The sequence below is a fragment of the Zosterops lateralis genome (assembly GCF_965231275.1).
Source record: "Zosterops lateralis genome assembly, chromosome: 3".
Classification (NCBI taxonomy): domain Eukaryota; kingdom Metazoa; phylum Chordata; class Aves; order Passeriformes; family Zosteropidae; genus Zosterops; species Zosterops lateralis.
Window position 1 is genome coordinate 68,819,269 of NC_139764.1, and position 16,598 is coordinate 68,835,866.

The 16,598-nt window shown below is 36.9% G+C and overlaps 1 protein-coding gene across 1 annotated transcript in view; it reads right to left on the reverse strand.

The window, feature by feature from the left end:
* AFG1L (AFG1 like ATPase) overlaps positions 1 to 16,598 on the reverse strand; it is a 61,346-nt gene that overhangs the window by 22,465 nt on the left and 22,283 nt on the right. The window contains exons 6-7 of the mRNA XM_083857721.1: positions 16,012 to 16,111; positions 12,460 to 12,518 (exon numbers count right to left, since the gene is read on the reverse strand). Coding sequence (XP_083713847.1) covers positions 12,460 to 12,518; positions 16,012 to 16,111 — 159 coding nt within the window. The remainder of the gene's footprint in view (positions 1 to 12,459; positions 12,519 to 16,011; positions 16,112 to 16,598) is intronic.

Below are 16,598 nucleotides of genomic sequence, written 5' to 3' on the forward strand. Positions count from 1 at the left end.
GCCACAGGAACCTAACCCTTTCCCAACCCTTCTACAGGTTCAGGTGTCTATCCATGCTCATTGCTAATTATTTTCACTAAAACACTTCAAAGCTCACGCACGCTTATTGTGTTAAGACACTGTATGAATATATATAAAATTAACTCAATCATAATCTGAATCACAACACGCTCTCAGAAAATAGCCCTTTAAGACATGATTCCTGCAGTTAGATTATAAGCTTTGCAGGGTAGGAACAACCTTTCCTTATGTGAATATATGACGAGTACAGATCCATAGGTGCTAAAGGAAAATAACAAAACAACCCCAAGCCACCAGAGATGGGAAATGTTATTTACACAAACTGAGCTTTACACAGTAGAGGAGAGAAAAGGTGGGACAGCAGCAGCAGAGAACTGAAGGGCAGTAGTAGGAGGATTGCTTGCGCTGCCAGATAATAACAGCACCATCTCTTCTCCCAGTTAAGAATGTACCCTTGGAGATAGCTCTAAAGGGAGATGCAGCACATGGTCGCCTTTGCTCAGTCAGAAAGGTCCCACAGAAGTTATATGCTGAGTAGAGAGCCAGAAGTTTTTCCTTTTGGGGTTTCTTTTGTCAACAAAGATACCCACCACGGTTCTTTGTTTCTGCACACATACTTATCTGTTTCACAGGAATGCAGAAGGAAAAATATTCATATTTATAATTTTTTTTTAGGATACATGCTTTAAATGTTAAAAAAGAAAGCATATAATCAGTACATATAACAAAAGAAGCACACCAAAATAATGTAAATGTCCAAGCTAAACGCTTAAAATACTAGATTTTCAAAAAGGAAAACCAGATACATTGGTTGCATGGTATGGAAAAATAAATCCTGATCACAAGTGTAAGAATACTGAACATCAGAGAGGGTGCCTATGTGAGTATCACCATGCATTTTGTCTGCCCTTCACAGGTATCAGCAACATTATTCTCCTGCATCATGGTACTACAAAATGAGTACTTTAATTTAAAAATCCTGGAAGTATGGAGAGGAGTGAAAACACAGGCTTCTCTACTTTTTACCCTTTAGCTTCTTACAGCATGGGGGAAATTCCTACTAAGATTACATACAGAAGTTCTACTTTCTCCATCTTTGGACTTCCTCATCCAGCACAGGACTGATTAAACCCTACGAATGTGATTGCATTCTCACACTCACTAATCACCACGGAATCCTAATCAACAGCCAAAGAACTAATTGGAGTGCTCAGGTTGTTAGCACTTAATTGTCAAACCCGTAACTATAACAATTGGTTTCCATTTGTTAGGATGGAGTTTTAAATTTTCAAATTTCATTTTGGGCTGAACTTCTTTTAAAATAAATACTTAATATTGAAGATTCCAGACTAGTGGAACCATCTACAGTTTCCAACAAATTTTCTATTCTATTGAGATATTTAAAGTCTGACTTACCCTATTCAATTCAAATGCATAAAATTAATTAGTTATACAATTTATTTTGAAGTCATTTATGTATTTATGTAAACAAAGAGCAAATACAATTACAGAATTGAAAATGCAATTAGTATGTAAGAAAATGCAGTGTAAGCATGCACTCATTCCCACTGAGTGGCACAAAGACTTTTTATTCCAAAAGGGGAAAAAAAAAAAAGGTAAAGCCTCATGGCTCAACTCAAGACACAACACTTAAAACAGTCACCTTTAGACAGAACAGATAAAATTAGACTATCAATAGACCTACTCTAGAAAGTTATTAAATACAGACTAACAAATACTCTTTTTTTCCAGTAAGCACCTCTGATATTCCTCTATTGCTGCAATCAAGATTGGTAGCTATTAAAATGTTTAACTGCTCAAGAAATTAAAGCACATGACAGGATAGATTATTATGAAGAAAGAAACTTCAGAAATTTCAAAAGGTAATCCAAGCTAGCTGGATAACCTGCAAGTCCTCAAGACTTGTGTCACACATGTCTCCCCAGTGTCACAAAAAGCCATGAAATGCCATAGATGGCCTTGTGGTCACAATAAACACAGTACTAAGTACCATGTGCCCTCTGAACTCATATATTGTGATCAGCTGGTAACACTTGATAATGCAGGTGAGTAGATATTTCTTAACCTTGAAGACCACTGTAAGTCAACCCAATTACCATTCTCTGCTCTAAATTTTAATGGTATTAAAAAAAAAAAAAAAAAAAAAACAAACCAACACCACCCCAACTTATAAATCATCCTATCAGAGCACAAGAACAGAGAAACTAATCACCCCTAAAATTCTTATCAACAGCCAAAAACCTAACTGGAGTACTCTGATTAGTACTTAGCTGTCAAACCCACCTATCTGAGGACTTCCAGAGAGGGTGTAGGGGAACAGAGATACAACAGTGCTTCAATTTAGGAGGATCATCACCTTAATTCCCACACCTGCTGAGTTTTCACAGCCTTTCACACCTGGATCAAACCAGACACCTGGGAAATGCAGTGCACTGCATCTTGCAGTACCAAATGCTCAAATTCCATATGAGCAAAGAAGAGTTCTATCCCCAAGCAGGCAAAGCTGCACAATTAATACTCTTGGCCTCTGAACAAGCACATTAGAACACCTAATATTAGTGACCATGCCTATCTAAGAAGTGCAACTTCCAGCCACTCTCCCTGAGGAAAAGAAATCACAATTTTCACATAGGTCTCATCCTCCTTTTCAAATGCATTCTCGGATTTGATCTCCATTAACAGTACACAGGACCACTAACACTCCTTTCTTCCAGTAAATCAGAAAATAATCAGGTTCATTTGCAATCATTCTTCTCAAACATTTACATTCAGCCTAAGATGTTCTCCCACATCACACAACACGTAGACATGTGATGAAAGTCACCAGCTAACAGAGAAAGAGTTCCTCAGGTAAACAAAGCTCACTAGATTTAACCATTTTTATTTTTCATTATTTGACTCCACATAGTGTTAGATTATCAACTAGAATATTATTTCTTCCTTTTTTAAATTCTTCCTTAAGCAACTTCAAGAAAAGCCTTCTCCATCCAAAGGATACCACTACAACTGGCATTTTCCATAATTCTGTTAGAACAAGAATCATCTTAAGCAAAAATTGCTGATATACAAAGCATACCCACAGATTTTTAATTCAGTATACTCTCAAAGTCACCACCATGTGACAGTCACCAGAATGTGAAATTTCAGAATGTCAGTCTGGTCCAGCTGGGACTTATGAGCTGGACAGGTCTATCCACAGCCTGCTGAGAGAAGTCTACAAGGGTAAGTGCAGTTTCCTCTCTGGTGCAGCTCTACAAGGAGATCAGCCAGATGTTAGCCATGAGCATACATGGTACAGGTGAGGGACCTTCAAAGGGCTGCTCCTTTTATCCTTTTGCCTTACTTGAAAAAAAAAAAAAAAAAAAAAAAAAAAAAAAAAAAAAAAAGGCACAAAAAAAGCACACACACACACACACACACAAAAATCTATCAAGTTTGTAGTACTCCTAACTTTCTGCTCCATTAAGTCATGGGATTGAGATGTACTTAGTGAGAGGAGGAAAGGGAATCACCAGGTATTTGGTGGTGCAGAAAAATTTGGTCCAAGCAATGCTGGATGTACGTCTAGTTTTGTCTCCTTGCTCAGATGTTGTTGAAACAGTAGACTTAAAGAAAATGTCAATGAATCCTCATAAGCACTATATATGACCTCTGGGGTAATTAGCAATCATTCAAAAGCAACAAGACTAAAGTGTTCTATTCTTTATTACTGTCAGCTCTTTTCTTGATCAGCATTTTAATAAAGATGGTTCATTGCTAAGACAGTTTCATGAATCAGTCATAATTACATTCTGACATGCAGTGAATAGTAAAGCAAAACTAAATATCACTTCATCAACCTTTCTAACCTTTGTGCAAGTATTAACTGTAAATAATTTTTACACAATCTTACAACAGAAAATGTGCATATTTCTTAGCTTTGTACATACTCTACTCTAACTGAATTTCCTGTGACCTATACCTGAAAAAAAACTCCCAACATTACAATCAGGAATAATTACTTATCTGGCATGGTATTCAGGTATTGCCTTTCACAGACCAAATTAACTTCAAGTAGAAAAGGCTATTTGCTCTACAAAACAGTGCGATGCTTTACAGGGTTAACTAAGGGGGTTTTTACAGTCTTTTCCCCTACAGTCTTCTGCAATAATGAAATATGGGAAATTGTTAAAATAGCCTCAGATACTTCATGCTTATCGCAATTGCAAACAATGTAACAAAACTAAACAAAAAAACCCCACAAAAACGCGAAGAACCACATAAACAAATTTTTTGGAAAACTTTCTAAATGTCATCCTAGAATCCTGTACAATATCAGGGAAAGTAATTACTCTCAAGTTGAGAGTAATCACTCTCAACAAACATTTTGCTTGTGAATTACTTTTCAGTGGGCTTAGAGCCCAAAGATCTGGGAAAAGAAATATTGCCAAATATAACTTCTCCAATCATTCTTTTTCTTACACTTGTGACAAGAACATTTAAACTTTAAACTGAAGAGTTTAGCAGAGATAAATTGAGAGGCAAAATTCATTCAGTAGAAGTTGCACAAGTTTACATTACAGCCTTCAAAACTTTAACAACTAAGAAACCCTGCTATTCTTGCTACCACAAGGAACATACGATCTATTGTACAACTTTTCAATAACTTATTTTAATGTCTAGCTACAAATCAGCTACCCCCTAAGAAGAGGAAAAATAGACAATTAACTTGTAAAATAATGGTGCATGAATAAAAAGAGAGACTTAAAATGTACTGTTCTGTGAATAGTATTTCAGATATTCAAACAAAAGTGAAAGAATTCAGGAGGTACAGATGTGGCTGTGCCGGCTCGGAGACAAGTAGCCTCTCCTTTTTACAGTCAGAGAACAGAAGAATGGCAGAGTAAACTTCCATGCACTAAGAATTAACTGAACAGTGCTCCCCATTTCACATCACTTCAGAAAAAAATCTTCCTTGCAGAATAAGAATAAATACAAAAGAAAAAAAACCCACCTGCAAGCCACAAATCACTGCATAACACACAGTTTTGCTAAAGGACCAGTAATGACTGTAACTTTCAATCTCCTAATAAGCAAGTTGTGGCGTTCTGTGAAAAACAAACACCAAGAGTTCACACTGAATTTATAACATGATGTTTCGTAAGCTAAGGGTCAAATTCATCCAATACATGTACTTCACTGGAATTATACCCTGGACAAAGTTATTTGTCTAGTTTTCTTTTATGCTGTTGTTTTTCTTTTTAACATTTGATTTGTATTTCTTTTCCCCAGTATTAGCCTTTGCTCCTGCCAGAACTGTTGGCAGGCAGGAAAAAAAAAAAAAAAAAAAAAAAAAAAAAAGGAAAAAAAAAAGTAGTCATGATTTACAAAACTGAATTTCCCAGAATAATAATAAAAAAAAGTGATTAAGATCTAAACAAAGGCTAAAGATGGCTTACACTTAGCTCTGATGAGGTCCACTACCTCATTACCCACAACTGAAAACTTCTGATGCATTTTGTTTCAAGGGAATCCAAAAGTCCTTGCTGTAAAGCAGGCTGGGGGGTGCAGGGTCCATTCACTCGTTCTGTATCACAACCATTATGTAAGAAGTATAAAACACTGCCTTTATGCTGCCAAACCACAATGACTCCTCTTACATCAAAGGGGTTTTGCCACTAGGGTTTTTTTTTCTCTGAAATTTATTCAAGCCAAGGGCAGGGAGACAACAATTCATACACGCTAATTACACCTAATTATCTATTCCTTTTTTTTTGCTCCTTTCCACCAGCTTCAGCCAGTGTTATTTGCTATCTGGGTTTCTCACAACCTCCCCTTGCCCTGTCCATCCAACTCAACAGCAAAGTCTTTGAAGAAAACAGTTGTGGCTTCTTAGAATTTTAACAATATAAGGTTCAACTCAAATTAAATTATTCTATTATTAGTTTTGACACATTTATGTGTTAAATATGAAGGCCTCTTGGTTAATTTGGCAAATTCCTCACATCTCTTCACAACTAGAATTGCTGGTAACACCCTCTCTTGTAGGAGCTTCTCCTCATGCTTTCTTTTCATGATCTAAATGAAATGTTTATTGGATTAAAGTTCTTCTCTGCAGACCTCCACGGTGGCCTGTGACAAAGAGCTTAAAAGCTTTATTAATTGGCTCGGGCTTTTTAGAGGGAGGCAGGACCTCATTTCACATTACATCACAAGCAAACAGAACTGCCACGTGTAATTAGACTAATTTACCCCGATACAGCAGGAACCAACTATTCCATATCTATGATATGCTTTCATTTACTCATTTTAATCAAGAAGCAAACAATCCAAGCAAGAGCTCAGGAAAACCTAACAACTAAAGAAACGGAGAAGGCAGGAAGCCTGGCACAGAGCTACAGTAGCAATTATTTCATCCTAAGATAAAGTTTTGATCTGCATCTATGTCTAGGAGAAAGAGAATAAACCAGATTAAAAGGTAAATAAACTGAACAGTTCATCCCCTGAAAACACAATAAAGCAATAGGTACATTATAAAATATTGTAACAGTTACATGCTTTGAAGTAGAGAATTCAAATAACCCTTGTGTTTAAATTTAACACACACACACACAGAAGCTTAGAAGGCTGAATGCAGAAGGGATTGGTAGCTTCTAATCTGACACTTTGCTTTCTATATACAATATTTTATTACTTGAGAGTCTAACAAATTTATCAAATTAAGATTTCCCAGAAATTATTCTGAGGTTCAAAAACACTTGCAGCACAAAATACTTGCAATCATGCTGTATTTCCTATTTTTATTTTTTCTGTGTTTAATTAGGTACACTTCACAAAAGATGAGTACTTCTATTACTTGCACAGAGAGAGAACAAGAACAAATGCGCCTTCTACTTAGGAGTTTGCTTGGTTACATACTAAGAAGGGAAACAAAAGGCCCAACATCTTCAGTAATGAAAAAGTCAATTGATAGGCGAAGCCATCACAATATCAAAGGCCTAATCCCTGCAATTCTGACTCAGGTGACAGTTCACAGGGGTCAGAGTGGCTGACACTGACCTCAAAAGCAGGTTTTAACTATTCAACATACTGAAAGCTGCTGGGCTATCACACCATTAGACTGGAACAAACTGACAAATCAATTTCATCAAGGAGATGACTTTTTTGGGAGAGGGGGGAGGAGAGAGGCAGATCCGCCACTCAGCAAATCCCTGCATTTCTCACACAGGTGGTTGGACAAAAGCTGACTGCACCATCAAAGACATTTTATATCTACCAAATGCCTTTGTACAAAACTAACTCCCACAATTTCCTTAGGGACAGCTTTAAATGTTTTTTAAACAAGTATTTTCCACATTCTCATACTAAGCTGTTGAAAACTGAAAACACTTTTACATTCCTCAGTTTCTTGCTTTGTAGGAAAGGGTATACTTCAATTAAAACTACAGCCAGCAACATTCTAAATAAATAATTATTAACTGATTTCAAGAAAGACAGGGCAATACAGCATAAAAATAATGCATGGCTTTCTATTTGAGAGGAGTGTACAATGCTTACTTACTGTTAAAAGTCGTTTTAACCAAACAGTTTTAAAATAAATATTTGCTCCCTAATAGCAGAAAAAAAAAAAAAAAAAAAAAAAAAAAAAAAAAAAAAAAAAAAAAAGCTGAAAGTATTTTCATGTCCTACTGACAATAGATTTCTGGCTGATTCCTCCCTTTTACTCAAGGCAAAATGCAGGTAACCAAAGCCAAACATTTTTTCTAAAACTGGGCCTTTTAAAGTTATACACAGACTATGAAGGGCCTTAAAACTTTTTGACTTCCAGTTAAAATTTAGTGTAGTGCAAGTCTGTTGCATAAAGAAAACCTGACCAAATGCAGAAGTTACATACTTGGTATTTCAACATAGCTTGACATTTTGAAGCTTCATGCTACACTTCCAGGAAATCTTTGGAATTGCAAGAACTGCTCACTCAAGTTACAGACTCTACATGACAAATTATTCAAGGAGCTTTCCTTCCTGATTTTCCAGAGAATGAAACATTGAACTAGCCACTGAATTAGAATTAGGATTTCAGAGCTAAGGGTTGATGTAAATGTCTTCATTAAATGTCTGCAAAAATTAAAATGTTGTCAAAATCACTGTCAATACAGTAAATTAAAGCATGGGGTTTTTTTGGTGGTTTGTGTTTTTTTGTTTGTTTTGTTTTTTGTTTTTTTTTCCTTTTCCCAAGAACCTCACACAATACCTTACATCAAGTTGTTAAAGATTAGTGCAGTTTTGATCTGCTGGGGGGCAGGAAGGCTCTGCACAGGGATCTGGACAGGCTGGATCCATGGGCCAAGGCCATTTGTATGAGGTTCAACAAGGCCAAGTGCCAGGTCCTGCACTTGGCTCCCAACAACCACTTGCAGCGCTACAGGCTAGGGATGGAATGGCTGGAAAGCTCCACAGCGAAAAAGGACCTGGGATTAAAATTTCTTCACCAAAAGGGTTTGTCAAGCATCGGAACAGACTGCCCAAGGAAGTGAGTGAGACACCATCCCTGGAGGAAAAACATGCAAATGTGGCACTTGGGGACATGGTATAGTGGTGGACTTGGCAGTGAGGGGTTAACAGTTGGAATCAACAATCTTCAAGGTCTTTTCCAATCTTAACAATTCCATGATTCCAAGATACATAGCTTTATTTGTAAATCAGCTTTAAAACATTTATAAACTTTGTATATTTCTTTTAGATTGAGTTTTTAAACAGTTTTTGGAGTATTTCTGCTCTCTGCATTTGAACAAAGTAACCGTGAGCAGTGAATGTTTTTCTCAAGAACTGTCTTTTTAAAAAAAACACAGAGGAATTCCACACACTTTAAAATGCTCAGCAAGAGATTCTGTGAGATTAAAAGCTCAGTCAGAAGAGACTGAATCAAATTACAATTATAGAATTAAAAGATTTTTCTTCCTAATACTTCTTATCTCTGTAAAGCTCTATCTCTGTGAAATTTCACAGATTGAAGAAGCACTCTTATCTGTTGCAGAAACTAAACCCTTTCATAAGGAATACTGTGTCCAAAGAATCATAGCCACAACAATGAACTGATCAATTCAGAGTTTTTCCCTGTTTATAAAAACTCTGAGTTACAAGATTAAAGAATCCCTGAAAAAAATACATCTCAAACTATTTAATATTTCAAAAGAAGAGAACACTGGCGTAAGATCAGAATTGAACAGGGAACACACAGAGGCAGAAGAAGCTGCCAGTGGTGTTACTGTCCTGCCCAATGACACAAACCTGGGGCTTTTATGTGCCACCAGCTGTAGGGCCTGAAGCTTTCACGTGGCTCTAAAAATTGGAACTTTTCAGTTGCAACCTCACACAACAGTCACTTGCCTCAGCAATCTACCACCTAGAAAGACAATATGGACTAACTTTGGAAGATAATTGTGTCTTCCCTGGAGTGCTATTTCACCCTTTTGCTTATTCCACAGAAACTGTAAGAAATAGGAACTTTGTAAGAAATTTGTAAGAAATAGGAACTCAAACACAGGTACTGGAATTACACAAACTGAAGAAAATAAAAACAAAATTGAGGATGAACGTCGGTAACTGTAGATCTAAGGAAAAAAACATTACTTTGGATAATTTGAAGACAAGAAAAGATACTTTTCTTGTAACAGTTACCCAGGTACCTAGAAACCATGTGTTCCACTGATGAGGAATGAAAAGAGCTTGAAACCTATTTCAAGTGAAGCATCTCTTCACAGAAATATACTGCCAATACTTGCCATTCATTCCACCTTCCCAAGAACATAAAGAGGAATTTGAAACTCCTGTGCTGAACTTGAACTACTTTTAGCACTCAAGTTCTATTTTACGATTTATGATCATAAAAGTTAATTACTGAAAAAAACCCAAACAAAACCAACCCACCTATTCAATCCTGCTAAACCACAGACAAAAGCCCTCTGGGGAGGCCCTGAGCCCAGAGGAAACTAAGACAGGAGTTAGTCCCAGCTATCAAAGCCAGTACTAGGGTACAGGTCAGATGAGACCGACATTACCACAGACGTTTGGAGTGAGGGAAAGGTTGAGAAGACAGTAAACCAAATGTTTGCAAGCAACCAATGCAGTATTTGCCTTCATATTTTCATGAAAATCCTAGAAGAAATCATATTTACATTTCCTAATCACGGAACTATGCACAGCTGAAGCAGAAGTTATTTTATCCATTCACACCAATGCCACCACACAGATTCTACACACATCAGAGAGGCCAAAATCTGCGCTTCTCAAACCACCAGAGCCAGAGTATCAATGTAGTTCTATCCACACCTTTGTAATGTAAAGGCCAATGGTTAAAATCTTACTCTAGAATACATTCCAATGTGATTTTAAATGCTGTTCTGCTGTATTGAATTTAAAATGTAGATTTTGATTTTTTTTGATTAATAATTTTAATACCATTTTAATACCATGTACTTCCACTTTCCAACCAGGGTCGGAGAAGGATTTTGTGAATAGGTTTCCTCTGAGCCACCTTTTGGTCCTTATGTCTTTGGGAAAGAATAATGTTACATTGGTAATATTTATTAGTGACACTGAAGGCACATATATTTAGAGTAGTATTAAAACACAAAGGTGCTGGGAAAATCAATAATGACAGGAAATTCAGCATTTTAGAAAGGCCCTTGTGAATTATGTTAACATTTGCTTCTCCCTTCATTCATTATGATGATAATATTTATCTGCCTCTTATTTGGGTTGTGCTACTTGTTTCTTTTCGCAGTACTCCATTCTCTAGACTAAGCCACCTTTACCACTTCCCTCAGCATTTCATCTGTTCCCTACCAAAAACTTTTGATTACCTTCCCAGTCCTGATGAGGTGTTCTGAGGCATAAACTACATTTCACATTTTTTTAATTGAGCTAGCTAAAAAGAGAAAAAAGAAAACTATAAATAAGCATATATAATAGGTATTCTTAAAGCCTGACAATCACTGAAATGAAAGAGCCTTATGTTTATCAGGGAGAAAACTAGGACTCAATGAAGAAAAACATACAGAAAAGAATGATTTGCCATGGTTGCTAAATTTCAAAAAGCAAATGCATATGAAACTACTTCTATACTTGAAAATACTCTGATTGGGAGCTCTCATCCAATGCAGCCAGCTACAAAATAAACCCTTTTCCAGAATCTGAAACAGAAGTGGTTGTTAATTTATTTTTATATTCCTTACTTTTCTAAAGCCATCCAGGTAAGACCCACTCTCACTGGTAACCTCCCTGACTTCATAAACAGCCATTCTGAGATGCATAGGAGTGCCATAATCATGTCAATGGCATATTAACTTTTAAACCTGGCAATTGTACAAATGTCAGCATAAGATGGGATTTTCAAAGGTTCTTAGGCAATTAAGCAATCTTATGATTCCGAGGAAGCCCACTGAAAATGCAAGGCACTGTCAGCTGCTTTACTGCTGACCACCTGTGCAGAAACTTCCAGTCAATGCATCAATTCAGCAATTCCAAATTTCCTATTACTAAGACAAACCTACCTAAACTCTACTTTACAATTCTTTTACCCTAGACACCAATATAATTAACATCATTAATGTATTTATTCTAGCAATACTTGTGTGAGGTAGGGAAACGCTGTTATTTCCATTTCACATGTCATGTCAATCCAAGCAGAGCAGGATACGAGAGCTGTATGTTAGCCCTCAGTAACAGAACTATACAACTGTAGCTTGTGAATAAAAAAATATCTGCAACTTGTCCAGAACTTAAAAGTGTCATTTCAACTTATGTTCTTTTTAACAGCAAAATAAGCACCAATTGTTTTACTCGCAGAGGAAAGATCCTCCACTTTTTAATTTAAATGAAGCTATTATAGTTTTTTACCTCCCACAACACAACAGGCAGACTGAGGGAAACTTGCTTCAGAGTCACTGCTTGTTGAACAATATGTGAAGCCTCACAAACAGCCATTGAAAAAAACTACTTACGCACAAGAAAGACCCAGAAACAAGGTAATTGAGGGGTACAGAACAAACCCTACTTTCCTTACCTCAAATAACAGGAAGCTGTTCCAGCATTATAAATGTAAGATTGCCACAAGTACAACACAGTATAGATGTTAGAGGCACACTATGTTACACATCATACATGCATCAGCAAGAAAGTCTTATCCAAACAAACACTTTCTGCTGTCTTAGTCAAAAAGAGAACTTTTTGTCATGCTAAAAAAGTCCAGCCTTAAAAACATGTTAATTCCAGAAGGAAATATCCCTTCTTGCCTTACCTTCAATTAGTTTTGCTCTAAATAGTTAAAGCAGATATATATAATCTGGAAACTTGCATCAAAGCAATCCTCTACAAATCTACAAATTCATTAATAAAGCAGGCAAAACTGAAAAGCATTGAACAAGTGGCTCTCCTTACCTTCAGCACAGCAATGAATGGTACAAAATTAGCCCTCTGAAGACCATTTTTATAGAGATCTGAAAGAAAAGAAATCAGTACCATTTTGCTACTTAGTCTTAATAATGTCGGCTTGTCTTCTAGTCTAGCAAATAAAACTCAGTGTTGCTAGAGGCAGTAGGAAGAACAAAAGGCAGAGAAAGAGAGCTAAAATCCATTTCTCTTCTTTTACTGTATGAAAATTGAATACAATCCTAAGGAAGAAAGGAGGAAGTGTGAAAATGGCAGGGAGCAAAAACTGACTTAGATCTCTAATGACATGTAACTGATTCTAGCAAAAGAAATTAAAGCGGCATCTGTTTTAAAGGGCATAAAAAAATATTTGCAATGCTGGGTATACATTGGTATAGATTGTAAGGCCAAACTATGCAACTGCTAAATCCAAGTATTTGGCAACAAACAAAACCCCCACATAAACTAAAAATACACAATCTGTCTTTACTAAGTTAGCATCATTCTTGTTTGATGTACTGTGGTACATTTTATCTTCTAGCAATTCTGCCAGGCACATCCCCTCTTCAAAAGCAAGAAAAAGCATCACCCCTAAGGCAAAAAACCTGAAAATTAAGTTAATGTATAAACTTAGGCAAAGTTGTTAAAAATACAACTGAATAAAGAAAATAAATAGTATGTTACATAACAAAGTGCAGATCTGCATCATCAAATAAAATACAAATTAACAAAAACTGCAAAATAGCATTTTTCATCTTACCTATCTCTATATATTTATACAATATAAACTTTTCTTCTCTGGAAATTATCCAACTGCCCAACAAGTTCATAACAGAATTACTTCTTCTTTGAAAACACAATCCCTTAAAATTGTATGATGATCTGCTCTGTTTCATTAATATTTGGAAGCCTTATAAAAAGACAGCTTAGCACCTATAACTGACAGAAGGAAGGAGTAAGAGAATACAGACAGCTGGCAGAGATATCACCAAAATTCCACACAAAGCATGTGCCAAGTTATGTTTATCCTTTATATTCCCCATAAGGCCTGAAGGCTACAGCTACACTAAAGCTTTTATGATTTACCAACACCTCATGATGGACAGAAGATGCTGCATCCATGAGACACCAACAGGGCACCTACAGAATGGCTTTCACAAAATTGGATATGTATACAGAAGCATTTACAAAAATTACCAGTAAAGGCAATTCCACTACCCTAATTACTAACTAAGTTCTAGGAAGGCATGTATCATGCTCATTCCCAATGCAGCAAACCAGAATGTTCTTACTTTGGTTAAAATACATAGCAATCAATTGCATATTTACATGGAAAAATTAGTGAACATGTAACAGTAGTGTAAGACAGCTATTCCTGTTAATTCTTCTAGCTAATAGGGCTGAAAGCTTTTTTTCATGTCTCTGTTTCATGAGGATCAGAAAAATAGACAGTAATTTTGGTGTAGAAATGAAGCCAGGACTCCACAAATAGTCTCAGTATTTCCCCTGACATTCCCCTGGGGCAGGAGTTCAACACAGTTACATGTATCACCAATGATCAGCAGCTGGGCACATCTGCTCTCTAATGAAAAAGCCACTTTCCCCCTTTGCATCCACAAGAAATAAATCTCTCCATTCAGTCTTAAACCTTGGTGTGGCATACTACACTAATCCAACTCCCTTTCCTGCAGAGGGATGTCAGACACACCATGAGCATCCACAAATAGTGACCAAAGAAGAAAGAGGCATCAGCCAACACCTGGACTGTAATACAGCTCAGCTCTGGAAATGCTGTTCTTGACATTCTCAAGGGTACTTGATACAGGTGGATGTATTTCAGGTTGATACAGTGAAATAATATATATATAAAAAAACACCCATACAACAATAACAGCCACAAAATGACATCTTGATTTAAATCATTGGCTACAATCCTGAAGTTACAATAAAAAATTCTCCTGAACTTTAAAGAGCAGTGCTTCAAAAAAACCCAGGGATGGCTCTCAAGTGAGCGAAGCACCAACATTCAGTCTACCTGTAGTCAACGCAACTACAGTAGTTACAATTTCATCTTGTTTGTGCAAAAAAGGAAAATAAGCCAATGGGTGTGGAGGTGTTTTGATGGACATTTGGTCATTTATTTCAAGTTTCTTGTTATATTCATGTGTTTTTACTATTGTTCAAAATGGCTTCCCCTCTCCTCATAGTTTCCCGCCTTTCCCGGTTGCCATGGTTTTCCCTACCCCATAATAGTTGTTTACTCCATTTCAGTTAACCGTCAATCATCCCAGTTATGTAACTTCCCCACCCACCTAATTGTGTATTCCTCCTCCCAGCCACCAGTTATTGGCCCAAGTTGGAACCACCCCATGGTTTGATGTTTTGTGATTTGTAGTTACAGAGAGACCACCCCTTTGTTCAACCCACCCCTTGAAAATAAAAAGCCGGTGCAGCCAAGGATTGGTGTCTCTCTGGGACGCCACCTTGGTGGATCCGCATCTCCTTGGTTCAGCTACCCCGAGAGTCCCGTCCTTCTTTCCTCATCGCGCCTTCAGGGTTAGGTGTCAGTCGCCCCTCTGGCACAAAGATCCCCAAGTTGTGGGAGGCGGCAGGGCTAGCCGAAAAGCCGAGGAATCCCGCAAATGGGAAATAATTTTCTCCCCTAATAAAAACATTTGGGTGGGTTCTTATGGTTGTGGGGTTTTTTTTATTTTTTATTTTTTGCTAAGATAAAGTTCATTGCAGAAGTGCCCATCATTAGTGACTGTCTTTTACTCAATTAATTTGAGTAGGAAAATTAATGGCTGTTGCAGTCAACAATTAAGGTAACTCTTCAGTATTTGAAATCGATCAATCTGAAATGTCATAAAAATTTATGCATTATGCTAACTGCTAATGCTATACAATACAAGCATTTTTCTCCTCTACAAAAACTTACAGTTACTGCATGGTTAAAACCCATACCGATTTGGCAACTTTGTAGAAGGATCTACTTAGCCAGTCACTAGAAGTGATTAGTCACTATAAAAAAAGAGATAGAAATGAAAACAACTCTCCACTTAATTCCCTCAAACCAGCATGTAAGAATGTAAGAATGGCATCCTGGTAAGTGGCTCTCCTTCAAGCTGGTAGACCACATCTACAAGTTTCTGAGTTAGAAACTGGGAAGGAATGTGATCTCATTTTCCTTCTTTTGCAGGATCTGATCTTTTCCTGTCCTTAAACACGTTCAAAATAGGCAACATTTTAGCCCTCCTCAACTGCCTTGTGCCCCAACATCCTCTCACTGGTTTGCATAGAGCAGAGGAGATCAGAAAACAAGAAGGCTTTGAGAGTGGTGGAGGAATGAACACTCGGAGTTTGAGATAAAGGAGGGGTGAGATGAATTGAAAAACCTTTCCTCTTTAAGAAAAGAATTAACAGGGGAGAAGCTGAACTATCTCCGATTCTTGCAGTCTAGAGTTCATTAGTATTAAACACTGTATGATATAAATACAATTGTTCTGTAAGATACTGAGATTCATTGGATTTGGGTAATACTGGTAGAATGTTTGTTTTTACCTTCTGGCGGCCTGTTAGATGTTGCCACAACGACAACCCCATTTTGGAAGAGATTTTCAAAAAGCTGCTTCAGAATCATGGCATCAGCAATGTCAGTGACCTGAGAAGACAACACATTTGTTTTATCTTGCTTTCAGCTTCTGCTGCAATAGATCTGCAAGTGGCTTTGTAGCTAGGAAAATGCTTGTTAGTGAAAGCCATAGAAAAAGATTCTAATTATTGCTTGGTGAGAAAAAAATAAAAGGGATAATTAATAAGCAGTGAATGTACCACAGTCTTTCAAAACTTGCCCACTCTTTATTGCGGAACTCCACTATTTCTTTACCAATTGCTAAATGATTCCATGTTAACTTCTATTATAAAACTACAGGTGGGAGACACAGAAACAGACCTAAACATTTAAGAGCCTACTTAATTAGGAACAACATGAAAAAAAACCCAGAAGATAAAACGAGATACACACCGGCTGTTTTACATTTCTATTACCTTTGAGGCAAAGGTTTGCAGAGGTGAATTTAAAATGGTCATGGGACTTCAGAAATAAAGACAAGTAGCCAACTATACACAATCAGCTGCTGTTGAAAATA